Source organism: Leptodactylus fuscus, chromosome 1 (assembly GCF_031893055.1).
Source record: "Leptodactylus fuscus isolate aLepFus1 chromosome 1, aLepFus1.hap2, whole genome shotgun sequence".
NCBI classification, from domain to species: domain Eukaryota; kingdom Metazoa; phylum Chordata; class Amphibia; order Anura; family Leptodactylidae; genus Leptodactylus; species Leptodactylus fuscus.
Genome location: NC_134265.1, coordinates 84,409,178 through 84,425,857, shown reverse-complemented (window position 1 = coordinate 84,425,857; position 16,680 = coordinate 84,409,178). Strand labels below are relative to the sequence as shown.

The 16,680-nt window shown below is 43.0% G+C and overlaps 1 protein-coding gene across 1 annotated transcript in view; it reads right to left on the bottom strand.

The window, feature by feature from the left end:
* Positions 1-3,153: 3,153 nt before the first annotated feature.
* The window catches only part of ADAMTS19 (ADAM metallopeptidase with thrombospondin type 1 motif 19), a 209,874-nt gene continuing 196,347 nt past the window's right edge, over positions 3,154-16,680 (bottom strand). The window contains exons 22-23 of the mRNA XM_075272292.1: positions 4,558-4,735; positions 3,154-3,305 (exon numbers count right to left, since the gene is read on the bottom strand). Coding sequence (XP_075128393.1) covers positions 3,154-3,305; positions 4,558-4,735 — 330 coding nt within the window. The remainder of the gene's footprint in view (positions 3,306-4,557; positions 4,736-16,680) is intronic.

Below are 16,680 nucleotides of genomic sequence, written 5' to 3'. Positions count from 1 at the left end.
GGGAGCTCTTACAATGAAAATGTATTTCATCATGTTATAGAGCTGTATATCAATCTTGCTCTGTTAACAGATCAGACTCCATGTTCACCATCACAGGTTCCCTTTAACATGAGAAATATTGCATGTAATATAACATGGCTTTCTTGTAATATCAACATACTCTCACCAATGGCATGCAAGTTGCGCACTGAATGATTCATTTGCCAGTGAGCTTTGTAATCTAGTCTATATAATGCCCCTTAGATTTCAGTAGCGATATCTTCAATAATCAATATTTGCAATGTGATCACTCATATGTTATATAAGTCTAAGGTTTTTAGGAAGAGTCCCAATTGTGTGCCAGTTCCTATTGAGGATAGTCATGTGCTAGTAGTTAAAAGGGTTTTCACTTCAATATAACCATATTAAAATGTGTAGACATTTCAAAGTTAATGCAACAATATGATTATTTTCATAGGACAACCCTAAAGATGATGATGGGCTTCTTTACCTTTTGGGCCCCTAGGCACCTGTATAGGCTGTACATAAGGTATGTCAATTGGCAATACCATTACATCTTAGTTGCCTTTGTTTTTTTTTAGAAAAATATCTGCTTTCTTGTTCATGTTCTTGTCAGTCAAACAATACATGGTGGAAAGCATGGTATGTACAGTATGACCACAATTTACCGGTAAAGGACATGAGGACAACATCTGAGTTCTAAGACCTACTTCCCTTAAACTTAGCACACTGCTAGATTTGTAGATCTCCATTGTTTGGAGTAGCCTTGATATGATATAGATAGTCCCCTGTCTACTCCATTTCATGGCCACAGTCAGTTGAGATAGCACCTTTAAAGGAAAAACCAGAAAACAAAAGTGGATGCAAATTTGTTTCTGGTATAGCACCATATAATATAAGCAGCATGTTTGCTTCTTCATTATCTACAAACTTCATACATGGCATATCGTTCATATCATGTTTGACATACAATAGTATGTTTTGTCTCTTTGGTATGAATACTTCTTTATATGAGAATGTAATGCTACCATCTCCAACAAAAGGTTAATTTATAACAAGCTACCTTCTGTACAGTCAGAACATGAGATTCTGGAAAAACCCTGTGGTTCAGAGTCTAAATGTTAGTTACATATTGTTTTGGTTGCTTCAGTGCATGATGAGATATATATCGCAAAATATATATATGACCGCACCAGTCTAAGCATAGAGTGCTCACAAATGGGAAAAGGATGTGTCCCGTTCAATATAACTCCAAAAAAGCTTGTGGCACACCAAAAATTGTGAAAAAAGTAAGGAGGTTCCTGGAGCCGAAACGTCGCAGTATGAGTCAATAAAACTCCTTCACTTTTTTCACAATTTTTGGTGTGCTGCCTGCTTTTTTGGAGTTATGTGTGTGTATATATATATATATATATATATATATATATATATATATATATATATTATATTAATGCGCATCTCATTAAATTAGAACATCCTAGAAAAGTACATTTATTTCAGTAATTCAATATTATAATATAATATTATAATTTATTGAGATGCGCCTGTGTAGGTAGGTATATGCATCTCACAAAAGATTTAACCAGATGTGCTGCAAAGTGAGTGACTTAAAAATAGTTTACTTTTGTCAGTTAACAAAATTAAGTAAATGAACAAAAGAGAAAATTAAATCCAATGAGTATTTGGTGTGATCACCCTTTGGAGGAAGTCTTGGAGGTGATGATATGTCCCCCACAGAGCCCTGATCTCAACGTTACCCAATCTGTTTGGGATTACATGAATAGACGCAAGGATTTGTACAAGCCTACACCTGTAGAAGATCCATGGTTAGTTCTCCAAGCTTTTTGGAACAACCTCTGTGCCAAGTTCCTTCTAAACTCTGTGCAAGTATTGATACTGTTTTGCAGGCAAATGGTGGTAATGCCATATACTGATTTGATTTAGATTTCTCTTTTGTTTGTTCACTTTATTATGTTAATGGACAACAATTATCTATTATCACTACTATTTTTGAAAGCATTTTTACTTTTCAACCTTTTTTCCACACCTGCAAAAAAATTTTCAGAGTACTAAATATACATACATATCGTAGATATATATATATTATGGCGCTGTTTAAGGTCTGAGACATCTATTATGCCCTTTATAATAAAATAATGCCTAAGGCCTCATGCACACAACCAAATGTGCCGCCTGGGGGTGTACCGGTGCTCCGTTCCAATATTTATAGAGCAGATCCTTTAAAATATTGGACTGGTCTGGAGCATTAGAACACGCTAGAACTGCACACTCAGTTATACATGCAAAGCCTATGGGTATAGTTTCCTATTCCACTGACCTACAATCTGATCCCCTGTTGTTCTAAAAAGGTCACAGTGGAGAAGAAATCTCCTTTATGTAACTGAGACCTTTCACCTGTTAAAGTGCCAAGTACAATATTTGGCTTTTAGTTGACAAATTCATTTTTTTTTTACAAATTGAAGAAAAAGTTGGTAAGTCAACATGTATACATTATACATAGCCCACAATGAAACTGACTGAGCAAATTTGTAAGTACGTATAATAAAATGCAGATTTTTTCCTACATTTTCAAGAATGTCCCGCTTGTGTTTTGGTGTACACACCATGTAGTTAGCATTTATATAATGTTCACTAAGTGCAATGCCAAGTATATAGAAATATAAGTAATAAGGAGCAATTGCTATAATGATGGGGTGGGCCATGTGAACAGACATGTGTTGCAATTATAGCAATAGTGCCTATATGACTTATAGGAACATTTTTAAACAGAATAATTAGGGAACGCTTAGTAAGGTTCCCCAAAGGGATCATAATTTCATCTCAGACCACAAGAAAACAGGAAATTTTATAGTCCTTTCAAACCTAAACAGAACCATGCACTGAGCTGAAACAGGGATGTGTACTGTATACTTGTAGCTGTAGACCAGTGACTTGGTCCTCGGTTTAAACACAGAAAGATCTTCTTGACTTGAACGTAAACTAGTTAGTTGTGAACGGTGATGTGTGAAATGAAAAATAAAAATAAATTAAATTGATTAAATAATATGAACTCTGTAAAAGTTTGGTTGTAATATGCTAGAAATGTGTGTGTGTTTAGTTATAATATTGAGCATGATCCATGCACAACTAAGGTCAACTCCGGTGCTGCATTTTCTGAGCGTAAAAGTCCCTGCACGTTTCACAGCAACGTTGGTACCACCTCATGTCTTGGCAGAGGTTCTTCTCTCTTATTACTTTACAGTATACTGGCCATTGGTCTTGGAGGCATTTGAAGGTTAAAGCAGCTGCAAAATAACAGTAGAAACAACACATTATACAGTCAATTTAATGTACAAACTGTGTTTACCTAAAACTGACAAAATGTTTCATATTTATGTCTATGCTTTAAATGACTAATTCAGTTACAAGATAAGAGCTTTAAATGGGCCACCCATTCGAAATGGGAAGGGGCTTTACTGGGGCTGACTGTGTCTGAATTAAGGCCAAAAATAGCTGCACTGTAGACTCATTCAGGTGAGTCTAGTTTAAGACCATTTTTAGACTATTTGAACAAGGGGTATGTCTTATATGAACAGAAGACATGGCTTAAAGAGTACCTTTCATGGGTGTGGGCACAGGCAGTTTTATATACTGCTGGAAAGCTGACAGTGCGCTGAATTCAGTGCACCGCCGGCTTTCACCATCTGTGCCCCCGGAGAAGAGCTATCGGTACTGGTACTGTAGCTCTTCACAGTCAGAAGGGCGTTCCTGACAGTCAGTCAGGAACGTCCTTCTGCACAGTGTGAGTGGGTTTCCTAAGGTATATGTGGTAAATGCAGATTAGGTTTCTGTTCAGGGGTTCCCCAAGCAGACCCCCCTACCAGAAACCCGAACGCAGATGTGAACCTAGTCTAAAACCTTGCCAGTTGTCTGAATGTTAGATTGCTATATACCGCCTATCTAAATATTGTGCAGTAATAAATGAGGAACATGACAGATAGTTTAAGATGTTGGACTGGGATTCAAAATTTGCCACATCTCAATCTGATTAAACATCTGTTGGATGTGGTGGAAAAACAAGTCTGAGTAATGGACGGCTTTGCTTTTATCCTATAGGACATAAAGTAACTGCTCCTAATGCACCATCGTACCACATACCAGAAGACTCCTCCGGGGTTTGGTTTGGTGAGCCCATGCCTCAGTAGGTCACAGCTGTTTCAGCAGTAGTCCTACACTGCTAGTTTTAATATTATGGCTAATCATTGTACAGTATAAGGCAGAAATATCACGGGAGAAGCTTCACAAGCTGATACTTTACTTTTAACGTGAATCTCTGTTCTGAAGACATACATGACGTAGGCTACTTACAATATAACATAAAAGAGATAGTAACATGGCAGGGCAGACACTTCTCTTATTACTGACTTGTGATCCAAAAGTTACAAATCACTTCATAAACGCTCGGGACTGTCTAGACACTGAAAAAGGGATCTTGACCTGGAATAAAGCTGCAAAAACCTTAGATGCAATTATCTGGCAATTGTATTGTATGCTTACCAAGGCGAGGTGAAGTTATCGTGTTAACATTGACTTTTTCATTACAGGCTTGTAGATGGCATGGTCTATAGGCTGCTGGTTTCTCAGATGAGAAGCATTCATTTCCATGCCTTCCAGTAATTCTGTGCATGCATTGAATTACTCGAGACTGCATGCCTTTTCCACAAGTCACGGAACACTAAGTACAATAAAATTATAGAAAAATATAAGTTATAGCTTTATTTCAAACCTGCCATGTAAAGTACTATAAATAGGTAACCTTTAATGTAATATACATGCTAACTTTGAGACTTGCAAGCAAGAAGTCAGAATATGTCTGCCAAATAATTTCACCTACATACAATGTTAAAAACTTCTTGCCATCACATATGGACGGCATTTTACATTTTTATGCTAATATTTTGGGGTGTACAGACATGATATCAATACTCAACTAGCATACAGGTCCCTTGAATTCGAGTGGGCTCAAAGGTCGCTCCACGATATAATAGGTTGTAAGGGAGGGCCCCATACTATATTTTGCATTGGGGTCCGAAGTTTCAAGTGACGCCTCTGCTGACATGTAATAACAATGGATATGTTTTAAATAAGAAGAATTAAAGGGGTTGTTCACATTATTGATTCTCTGATACTCCCATTCTCGGTGGTTGGAGAGATGCAGAAACATGTGACCACGGCAGCTAGTCAGTAGTGTTTCTTATTTATCAAAATGTCATCCATTAAATGAAATTTTATAAAGATATTCATTAATATATTACTAACCAAGGTCCGGAAAATGAATACTCCACAAATCTCACTAGTATAAAGCAAACAAGCCTTGGTTTCTTTTGGAACATCATAGAAAGTTACCATAAAATAACACCGGCATTAAGTCAAGGAGTATGTAGCTGACAAAAGAAACATTTTAGTTGAGTGTACAGCTCATAAGGTTCCTCTGCCAGTTGTGTCAGGCCACATACACATGAGCACAGAACATGTGTTAATAATGACCTGTTTTTATAATTTGTATATAAATGCAACACTAAATTTCAATGTTTTTTTTTTTTTTTTTAATCCTAAACTTGGCATACTGGGTAATTACTCATATTTATTCATCCCATTTACTGCCAAACATATAGGTTGGAAGGAGGGAATTTTATTCAGTCCAATTGCTGAGGAAGGTGTGAAAGCGAAATCCAGCTGGCCCAGGAGTAAAAGGAGAAATTCCTAAATCAAGAGGAACTGTCAAGGACATGGACATACCACTCAACAATTTGTACAGTGTCGACACAGATGTCATCTCAAGTTAACCAATAACCATTGTTCAACACCATCTGGTGACTTCATACCATCTCCATTATAAAGCAGTAATTTAATGGCTGACTCTTGGCCTTAGGGCCCTGTAAGGATTGCTTTAGAGATTGCAACAGCAAATGCAGTTATCATGTAAACTACACAGGAATAATATGTTTCTTATAAAAAGGCTAAATGTTAAAAGAAGCCCTGAAAGCAGGCCAGAAAGGTATTTAGAAATACTCCTAAAAAAAGTTTTAGTGGAAAAATGTGACAATATATACAGTAAATTTGTTCTTGTAGAAAATAATGTCTATATAGCTAATGTTGAAATGGTCACCAAGTTCTAGAAAATTTGGGCAGGAGCAGAGAACGGTCTAAAAAATAAATAAGCCTGTGTAATGTCCCGGTACTGTTCGTCCCATTCCCTTTAATAGTCCTTGCAGACCGAGATGGTATGGACATTTGCATATAAGGTAAAGCGTTTCTTCCCCCTTCATTTCTATTTTACCAGAGCCAGCACACAGGGGTCTATTAATGCGCCATCTTGTGGATGTTTTTGTGAACTACACCTGCCTATACTTTGCCATTGTAATTTGAGTTGTCAGTGTGAAGGTGTGTCCATTATAATCAGGTGACCTTCAGGACCAATCAAGCTCCCTTGATTGGCCTGGAGGAGGAGTTGAGTTACAGCCCCCTCTAGGGGGGTTGGGGACCTTTTGTCTGGTCCTTTGTGTGTGGAGCTAGCTGCACAGACAGACACATGGAAAGCTGAAAATGGCAGCCAACCCTCAGAGCACTTCCAACAGAGATGTCTTTTCCTCTGTACTCAAGATTCTCCTCAGAGAGTGTTTTCCTCTGAAGTTCCAAGCCTGCAATCACTAAAAGCTTACAGACCTGCCTATCCATACATCTGGGAATCCCACATGTATCTCTCTATTCAAGTAAGTCTTTGAGACAAATCTATATTTAAGAAGCCCATAGCTAGTCTGGCAGAAATTGAGGGTCTCCCGCTCCTGACAAATTGCATTTGCTATTCTACATATGTGTACCCAGTTTGTTGCGGACTAAACTCCTGGATACAGGCCATCTTTACAAGTATATACAAGTTTAACTACCCAAGCAACTACTAATTAATCTATCCAAAGCATTCTGCCTCCATCACCTGCTAACTGGACACTACCTACAAAGATCGCTGTATTGTATGTGAAGAATTACTCCATATGTACATTTGTATTACTTTGTCCTGCTAGTAAAAAGAGCAACGGCTACCCCCAAAGCCTTGTTGTCTGTTGTCATTGTCAGATATCAGAGTGGGGGTGGGTAGTCGGGGACATCAAAAAGGAGATTTTGTGCACATTTGGGACCCAGGAACCCCCTGAAAGCTGGACACATCTGATATATTACCCGTGATACCAGCCCTGGCCCTCCTGAGTGCTACACCTGTACTTTCCTGTCCTGTCAACTGCTTCTACCAGTGATAAAGTACTAGAGATGTCCAAATACACAGGCCATCACTATAGCCAATCATTGGCTTTAATGGTCTCCTGCTGTATACAATGCCTCAGATTTACTACTATGGTTACTAGACACTGGTGTAAACGTGTACATCTTTGGTGCAATTGCTAGACACGTGGGTGTAGATTCTCAGAAAAAGATGCTTAGATGCACCACGATGAGCCAAAAATGCACCAAGGTTGTGTTCTAAAATTCTGGTTCCAAGTACGCCTAATAAAATGTGGTATAACTAGACTAGACAGTCTAAAAGAAACCCCAGATTTATCATCCAGCATCAGTTACTGTGATAAATCTGGTGATTTTTTAGACCAAGTTTACACTGTCTGAGTCTACATTCACACAACCATGGTACAAAATCTTTTGCATTCGAGGGACGTCCTTTTTATGGATCATTCATATATATCAGTCTATTGAGGGATCTGTCAAAACTGGCAAACAAAAAGTCATGTGAATAGCCCTATTCCTATGCATTGATAGCCATTAAAAAATGCCAAATTAGCTATGTAGTGTGAATGTAAGCTAACTATTACTAAATCTGGGCATAGCTGTTTTATAGTAATCCCTGCACCTGCCCAAGATCTTCCGAACTTGGAAACTCCTTTAATGATCCAGTCAGAAATAATAATTGATAATGATACAATGTTTCTATTCTGCCAAAATGATCGTTTGACACAAATTTGTTGAGTCATTTGGAAAATATTTTCTTTATTGCTAGTAGTAAACTCAAAGATTGTAACTTTTTACTTCCCTACTGGCCAAGAAAAATACAAGCTGGGTAATGTAAGATTACCTGATTTTGAGATGTTTTTTAGAGATGAGCGAACACTAAAATGTTCGAGGTTCGAAATTCGAATCGAACAGCCGCTCACTGTTCGTGTGTTCGAACGGGTTTCGAACCCCATTATAGTCTATGGGGAACATATACTCGTTAAGGGGGAAACCCAAATCCGTGTCTGGAGGGTCACCAAGTCCACTATGACACCACAGGAAATGATGCCAACACCTCTGGAATGACACTGGGACAGCAGGAGAAGCATGTCTGGGGGCATCTAACACACCAAAGACCCTCTATTACCCCAACATCACAGCCTAACAACTACACACTTTACACACTCAATACCACCTCTCTGACAGTAGGAAAACACCTTGAAACATGTGTATTTGGCACTTGCAGTGAGGAGAGCTTGTCACCAGCAGTGAATTTGGCCCTTGTAGTAAGTTGAGGTTGGCACCAACATTTGTTTTGAAAATCAGGGTGGATTGAGCCTCTAACCAGCAGAGTTTGGGCAAATTCATGGTGGAGGGAGCCTCTAAACACCCCAGTTTGGACCAATTCATGGTGGAGGGAGCCTCTAAAAAACCCAGTTTGGACCAATTCATGGTGGAGGGAGCCTCTAAACAGCCCAGTTTGGGCAAATTCATGGTGGAGGGAGCCTCTAAAAACCCCAGTTTGGACCAATTCATGGTGGAGGGAGCCTCTAACCAGCCCAGTTTGGGCAAATTCATGGTGGAGGGAGCCTCTAAAAACCCCAATTTGGACCAATTCATGGTGGAGGGAGCCTCTAAACAGCCCAGTTTGGACCAATTCATGGTGGAGGGAGCCTCTAAAAAACCCAGTTTGGACCAATTCATGGTGGAGGGAGCCTCTAACCAGCCCAGTTTGGACCAATTCATGGTGGAGGGAGCCTCTAAAATCCCCAGTTTGGACCAATTCATGGTGGAGGGAGCCTCTAAAAACCCCAGTTTGGACCAATTCATGGTGGAGGGAGCCTCTAAAAACCCAGTTTGGACCAATTCATGCTGGAGGGAGCCTCTAAACAGCCCAGTTTGGGCAAATTCATGGTGGAGGGAGCCTCTAAAAACCCCAGTTTGGACCAATTCATGGTGGAGGGAGCCTCTAAAAACCCCAATTTGGACCAATTCATGGTGGAGGGAGCCTCTAAACAGCCCAGTTTGGGCAAATTCATGGTGGAGGGAGCCTCTAAAAACCCCAGTTTGGACCAATTCATGGTGGAGGGAGCCTCTAAAAACCCCAGTTTGGACCAATTCATGGTGGAGGGAGCCTCTAAAAAACCCAGTTTGGACCAATTCATGGTGGAGGGAGCCTCTAAACAGCCCAGTTTGGGCAAATTCATGGTGGAGGGAGCCTCTAAAAACCCCAGTTTGGACCAATTCATGGTGGAGGGAGCCTCTAAAAACCCCAGTTTGGACCAATTCATGGTGGAGGGAGCCTCTAAAAACCCCAGTTTGGACCAATTCATGGTGGAGGGAGCCTCTAAAAAACCCAGTTTGGACCAATTCATGGTGGAGGGAGCCTCTAACCAGCCCAGTTTGGACCAATTCATGGTGGAGGGAGCCTCTAAAAACCCCAGTTTGGACCAATTCATGGTGGAGGGAGCCTCTAAACAGCCCAGTTTGGACCAATTCATGGTGGAGGGAGCCTCTAAAAACCCCAATTTGGACCAATTCATGGTGGAGGGAGCCTCTAACCAGCCCAGTTTGGACCAATTCATGGTGGAGGGAGCCTCTAACCAGCCCAGTTTGGGCAAATTCATGGTGGAGGGAGCCTCTAAAAACCCCAATTTGGACCAATTCATGGTGGAGGGAGCCTCTAAACAGCCCAGTTTTGGCAAATTCATGGTGGAGGGAGCCTCTAAAAACCCCAGTTTGGACCAATTCATGGTGGAGGGAGCCTCTAACCAGCCCAGTTTGGGCAAATTCATGGTGGAGGGAGCCTCTAACCAGCAGAGTTGTGGGAAAGCAGGGTGGAGGGAGCCTCTAACCAGCAGAGTTGGTGGAAATCAGGGTGGAGGGAGCCTCTAACCAGCAGAGTTGGGGGAAATCATGTTGGAGGGAGCCTAGTATTAGCAGAATTGTGCAACGCTTATGGTGGATGAGTATGTGGATGCGGAGGAATTGGAGAGGTTGAGTACAGACATGGAGTTTCATGTTGGGGTGCTTTACACAGGTGGGCACAAAAATGAAGGCTCTATCCAGTGGTGGTTCATTTTTATCAAAGTGAGCCGGTCGGCACTCTCAGCTGACAGACGGGTGCGCTTGTCAGTGATGATGCCACCGGCTGCACTGAACACCCTCTCAGATAGGATGCTGGCGGCAGGACAGGACAGCACCTCCAAGGCATATAGGGCAAGTTCAAGCCACAGGTCCAACTTCGACACCCAATACGTGTAGGGCGCAGAGGGGTCGGAGAGGACAGGGCTGTGGTCGGAAAGGTATTCCCGCAACATGCGCCTATACTTCTCACGCCTGGTGACACTAGGACCCTCTGTGGCGGCACTTTGGCGAGGGGGTGCCATCAAGGTGTCCCAGACCTTAGACAGTGTGCCCCTCGTTTGTGTGGACCGGTGAGAACTTGGTCGCCTACTGGAGGAACTGTCCTCCCTGCCGCCAACGTCACATGCTGGAAACATCTCCATCATATTCTGCACCAATTGCCTGTGGCAAGCATTGATGCGATTGGCCCTCCCCTCTACCGGAATAAAAGACGAGATGTTGTTTTTATACCGGGGGTCAAGGATAGCAAAGATCCAGTACTGGTTGTCCTCCATGATTTTGACAATACGCTTGTCAGTTGTAAAGCACCCCAACATGAACTCAGCCATGTCTGCCACAGTGTTAGTTGGCATGACTCCTCTGGCCCCACCGGAAAGTTCAATCTCCATTTCCTCCTCATCCTCCATGTCTACCCATCCGCGCTGCAACAATGGGACGATTCGAAGTTGCCCGGAAGCCTCCTGTATCACCATCACATCATCGGACAACTCTTCTTCCTCCTCCTCCTCCTCCATTAAACGCGATGAAGCGGACAGATGTGTGGACCTACTCTCCAGCTGTGACGGATCGGATGCTATCCCTGACTCCTCTGTGTGATCTGAGTTATCCCTGATGTCAATCAGGGATTCTCTCAGAACACACAAGAGCGGGATTGTAAGGCTCACCATCGCATCCTCAGAGCTCACCCTCCTTGTGGACTCCTCAAACACCCGTAGGATGTCACAAAGGTCTCTCATCCATGGCCACTCATGGATGAGAAACTGAGGCAGCTGACTTTGTGGCACCCTAGGGTTTTGTAGCTGGTATTCCATCAAAGGTCTCTGCTGCTCAACCACTCTATTCAACATCTGAAACGTTGAGTTCCAGCGTGTGGGGACGTCGCACAAAAGCCGGTGTTGTGGCACATGCAGGCGTTGCTGGAGAGATTTTAAGCTAGCAGCGGCTACTGTCGACTTGCGAAAGTGGGCGCACATGCGCCGCACTTTCACCAGTAGCTCTGGAACATTGGGGTAGCTCTTTAGGAAACGTTGCACCACTAGGTTGAAGACGTGGGCCAGGCATGGAACATGTTGGAGTCCGGCAAGCTCCAGAGCTGCTACCAGGTTCCGGCCGTTATCACAAACGACCATGCCTGGGCCCAGGTGCAGCGGCTCAAACCATATTGCCGTCTCATCGAGGAGGGCATCCCTCACCTCGGAGGCAGTGTGCTGTCTGTCCCCCAAGCTGATCAGCTTCAGCACAGCCTGCTGACGTCTACCAACGCCAGTGCTGCAACGTTTCCAACTCGTAGCTGGGGTCAATCTAACAGCGGAGGAGGAGGCGGTGGCGGAGGAGGAGGCGGTGGCGGAGGAGGAGGCGGTAGAGGAGGAGGGGGGTGTTCTTCTCGTGTCCCTGCCAGGAATGTTAGGCGGGGAGACGAGGTACACCGGGCCAGTTTGGGAAGCAGTCCCAGCCTCAACTACATTCACCCAGTGTGCCGTCAGTGAAATGTAGCGTCCCTGTCCGCATGCACTTGTCCACGCGTCGGTGGTCAAGTGGACCTTTGTGCAAAGCGCGGAACTAAGGGCCCGCCTGATGTTGAGTGACACGTGCTGGTGCAAGGCGGGGACGGCACACCGGGAGAAGTAGTGACGGCTAGGGACGGCATAGCGAGGTGCCGCAGTTGCCATCAGGTCCAGGAAGGCGGGAGTTTCAACAAGCCGGAACGCCAACATCTCCTGGGCCAGCAGTTTAGCGATGTTGGCGTTCAAGGCTTGCGCGTGTGGGTGGTTAGCAGTGTATTTCTGCCGCCGCTCCAATGTCTGAGAGATGGTGGGTTGTTGTAAAGAAGCGCCTGATGGTGCCTTTGATGGTGCAGGAGAAGGAGATAAGACAGGAACAGGGGAGGATGAGGGAGAAGTCAACAAAGTGGCGGAGGCAGATGAAGTGGTGTCCTGGCTCGTCCTCTGGAGTGCATCGCCAGCACAGTCAGCAGTGGCAGTGGCAGAGGCAGTGGCAGAGGCAGTGGCAGTGGCGTGAACGGCAGGCGGCCTTTGTCCTGCCGTTGCTGCCTGCCACTGATTCCAGTGCTTGGATTCCAAATGACGGCGCATTGAAGTGGTGGACAGGTTGCTCTTCTCAGAGCCCCTAATCAATTTCGAGAGGCAAATTGTGCAGACAACACTATATCTGTCCTCGGCGCATTCCTTGAAAAAACTCCACACCTTCGAGAAACGTGCCCTCGAGGTGGGAGTTTTTCGGGGCTGGGTACGAACTGGAACATCTTGGGAGATTCCGGGTGTGGCCTGGCTTCGCCTAAGCTGCTGACCTCTGCCTCTAGCTACCCTTTTTGGTGCTGCACTTGCCTCAACATCCACACTACTTTCCCCGCTTGACATCCCCCCTGTCCAGGTCGGGTCAGTGTCCTCATCATCCACCACTTCCTCTTCCAACTCCTGTCTCATCTCCTCCTCCCGCACAATGCGCCGGTCAACTGGATGCCCTGATGGCAACTGCGTCACATCATCGTCGATGAAGGTGGGTTGCTGGTCATCCACCACCAAATCGAACGGAGATGGAGGAGACTCTAGTGTTTGAGCATCTGGACACAGATGCTCCTCTGTTAGGTTCGTGGAATCGTGACGTGGAGAGGCAGGTTGAGGGACAATGAAAGGAGCGGAGAACAGCTCTGGGGAGCAGGGACAGTTGGGGTTATTGTTCTGTGAAGCTTGGGAATTTTGGGAGGAAGGAGGACAAGACTGTTGGGTAATAGGAGGAGAGGAGGCAGAGTCTGACTGGCTGCTGGACAATGTGCTGTAAGCGTTCTCTGACAGCCATTGCAAGACCTGTTCCTGGTTCTCGGGCCTACTAAGGTTTGTACCCTGCAGTTTAGTTAATGTGGCAAGCAACCCTGGCACTGTGGAGTGGCGCAATGCTTGCTGCCCCACAGGAGTAGGCACGGGACGCCCTGTGGCTTCACTGCTACCTTGCTCCCCAGAACCATTCCCCCGACCTCGCCCACGGCCTCGTCCACGTCCCTTTCCGGGAGCCTTGCGCATTTTGAATTCCCAGTTAGAAATTGGCACTATATACCAGTAGCAAAAATTGTGGGTGCACGTAACCCCAATATATTCTTTGAATTCCCAGTCAGACAATGGCACTATATACCAGTAGCAAGAAATGAGGGTATTTATAACCCCAATATATTCTTTGAATTACCAGTCAGAAACTGGCACTATATGGCAGTAGCAAGAAATGAGGGTATTTATAACCCCAATATATTCTTTGAATTCCCAGTCAGACAATGGCACTGTATACCAGTAGTAAAAATTGTGGGTGCACGTAACCCCAATATATTCTTTGAATTACCAGTCAGAAACTGGCACTATATGGCAGTAGCAAGAAATGAGGGTATTTGTAACCCCAATATATTCTTTGAATTCCCAGTCAGAAACTGGCACTGTATACCAGTAGTAAAAATTGTGGGTGCACGTAACCCCAATATATTCTTTGAATTCCCAGTCAGACAATGGCACTATATACCAGTAGCAAGAAATGAGGGTATTTATAACCCCAATATATTCTTTGAATTCCCAGTCAGACAATGGCACTGTATACCAGTAGTAAAAATTGTGGGTGCACGTAACCCCAATATATTCTTTGAATTACCAGTCAGAAACTGGCACTATATGGCAGTAGCAAGAAATGAGGGTATTTGTAACCCCAATATATTCTTTGAATTCCCAGTCAGAAACTGGCACTGTATACCAGTAGTAAAAATTGTGGGTGCACGTAACCCCAATATATTCTTTGAATTCCCAGTCAGACAATGGCACTATATACCAGTAGCAAGAAATGAGGGTATTTATAACCCCAATATATTCTTTGAATTACCAGTCAGAAACTGGCACTATATGGCAGTAGCAAGAAATGAGGGTATTTGTAACCCCAATATATTCTTTGAATTCCCAGTCAGAAACTGGCACTGTATACCAGTAGTAAAAATTGTGGGTGCACGTAACCCCAATATATTCTTTGAATTCCCAGTCAGACAATGGCACTATATACCAGTAGCAAGAAATGAGGGTATTTATAACCCCAATATATTCTTTGAATTACCAGTCAGAAACTGGCACTATATGGCAGTAGCAAGAAATGAGGGTATTTGTAACCCCAATATATTCTTTGAATTCCCAGTCAGAAACTGGCACTGTATACCAGTAGTAAAAATTGTGGGTGCACGTAACCCCAATATATTCTTTGAATTACCAGTCAGAAACTGGCACTATATGGCAGTAGCAAGAAATGAGGGTATTTGTAACCCCAATATATTCTTTGAATTCCCAGTCAGAAACTGGCACTGTATACCAGTAGTAAAAATTGTGGGTGCACGTAACCCCAATATATTCTTTGAATTCCCAGTCAGACAATGGCACTATATACCAGTAGCAAGAAATGAGGGTATTTATAACCCCAATATATTCTTTGAATTACCAGTCAGAAACTGGCACTATATGGCAGTAGCAAGAAATGAGGGTATTTGTAACCCCAATATATTCTTTGAATTCCCAGTCAGAAACTGGCACTGTATACCAGTAGTAAAAATTGTGGGTGCACGTAACCCCAATATATTCTTTGAATTACCAGTCAGAAACTGGCACTATATGGCAGTAGCAAGAAATGAGGGTATTTGTAACCCCAATATATTCTTTGAATTCCCAGTCAGAAACTGGCACTGTATACCAGTAGTAAAAATTGTGGGTGCACGTAACCCCAATATATTCTTTGAATTCCCAGTCAGACAATGGCACTATATACCAGTAGCAAGAAATGAGGGTATTTATAACCCCAATATATTCTTTGAATTCCCAGTCAGACAATGGCACTGTATACCAGTAGTAAAAATTGTGGGTGCACGTAACCCCAATATATTCTTTGAATTCCCAGTCAGAAACTGGCACTATATGGCAGTAGCAAGAAATGAGGGTATTTATAACCCCAATATATTCTTTGAATTCCCAGTCAGACAATGGCACTGTATACCAGTAGTAAAAATTGTGGGTGCACGTAACCCCAATATATTCTTTGAATTACCAGTCAGAAACTGGCACTATATGGCAGTAGCAAGAAATGAGGGTATTTGTAACCCCAATATATTCTTTGAATTCCCAGTCAGAAACTGGCACTGTATACCAGTAGTAAAAATTGTGGGTGCACGTAACCCCAATATATTCTTTGAATTCCCAGTCAGACAATGGCACTATATACCAGTAGCAAGAAATGAGGGTATTTATAACCCCAATATATTCTTTGAATTACCAGTCAGAAACTGGCACTATATGGCAGTAGCAAGAAATGAGGGTATTTGTAACCCCAATATATTCTTTGAATTCCCAGTCAGAAACTGGCACTGTATACCAGTAGTAAAAATTGTGGGTGCACGTAACCCCAATATATTCTTTGAATTACCAGTCAGAAACTGGCACTATATGGCAGTAGCAAGAAATGAGGGTATTTGTAACCCCAATATATTCTTTGAATTCCCAGTCAGAAACTGGCACTGTATACCAGTAGTAAAAATTGTGGGTGCACGTAACCCCAATATATTCTTTGAATTCCCAGTCAGACAATGGCACTATATACCAGTAGCAAGAAATGAGGGTATTTATAACCCCAATATATTCTTTGAATTCCCAGTCAGACAATGGCACTGTATACCAGTAGTAAAAATTGTGGGTGCACGTAACCCCAATATATTCTTTGAATTCCCAGTCAGAAACTGGCACTATATGGCAGTAGCAAGAAATGAGGGTATTTATAACCCCAATATATTCTTTGAATTCCCAGTCAGACAATGGCACTGTATACCAGTAGTAAAAATTGTGGGTGCACGTAACCCCAATATATTCTTTGAATTACCAGTCAGAAACTGGCACTATATGGCAGTAGCAAGAAATGAGGGTATTTATAACCCCAATATATTCTTTGAATTACCAGTCAGAAACTGGCACTATATGACAGTAGCAAGAAATGAGGGTATTTATAACCCCAATATATTCT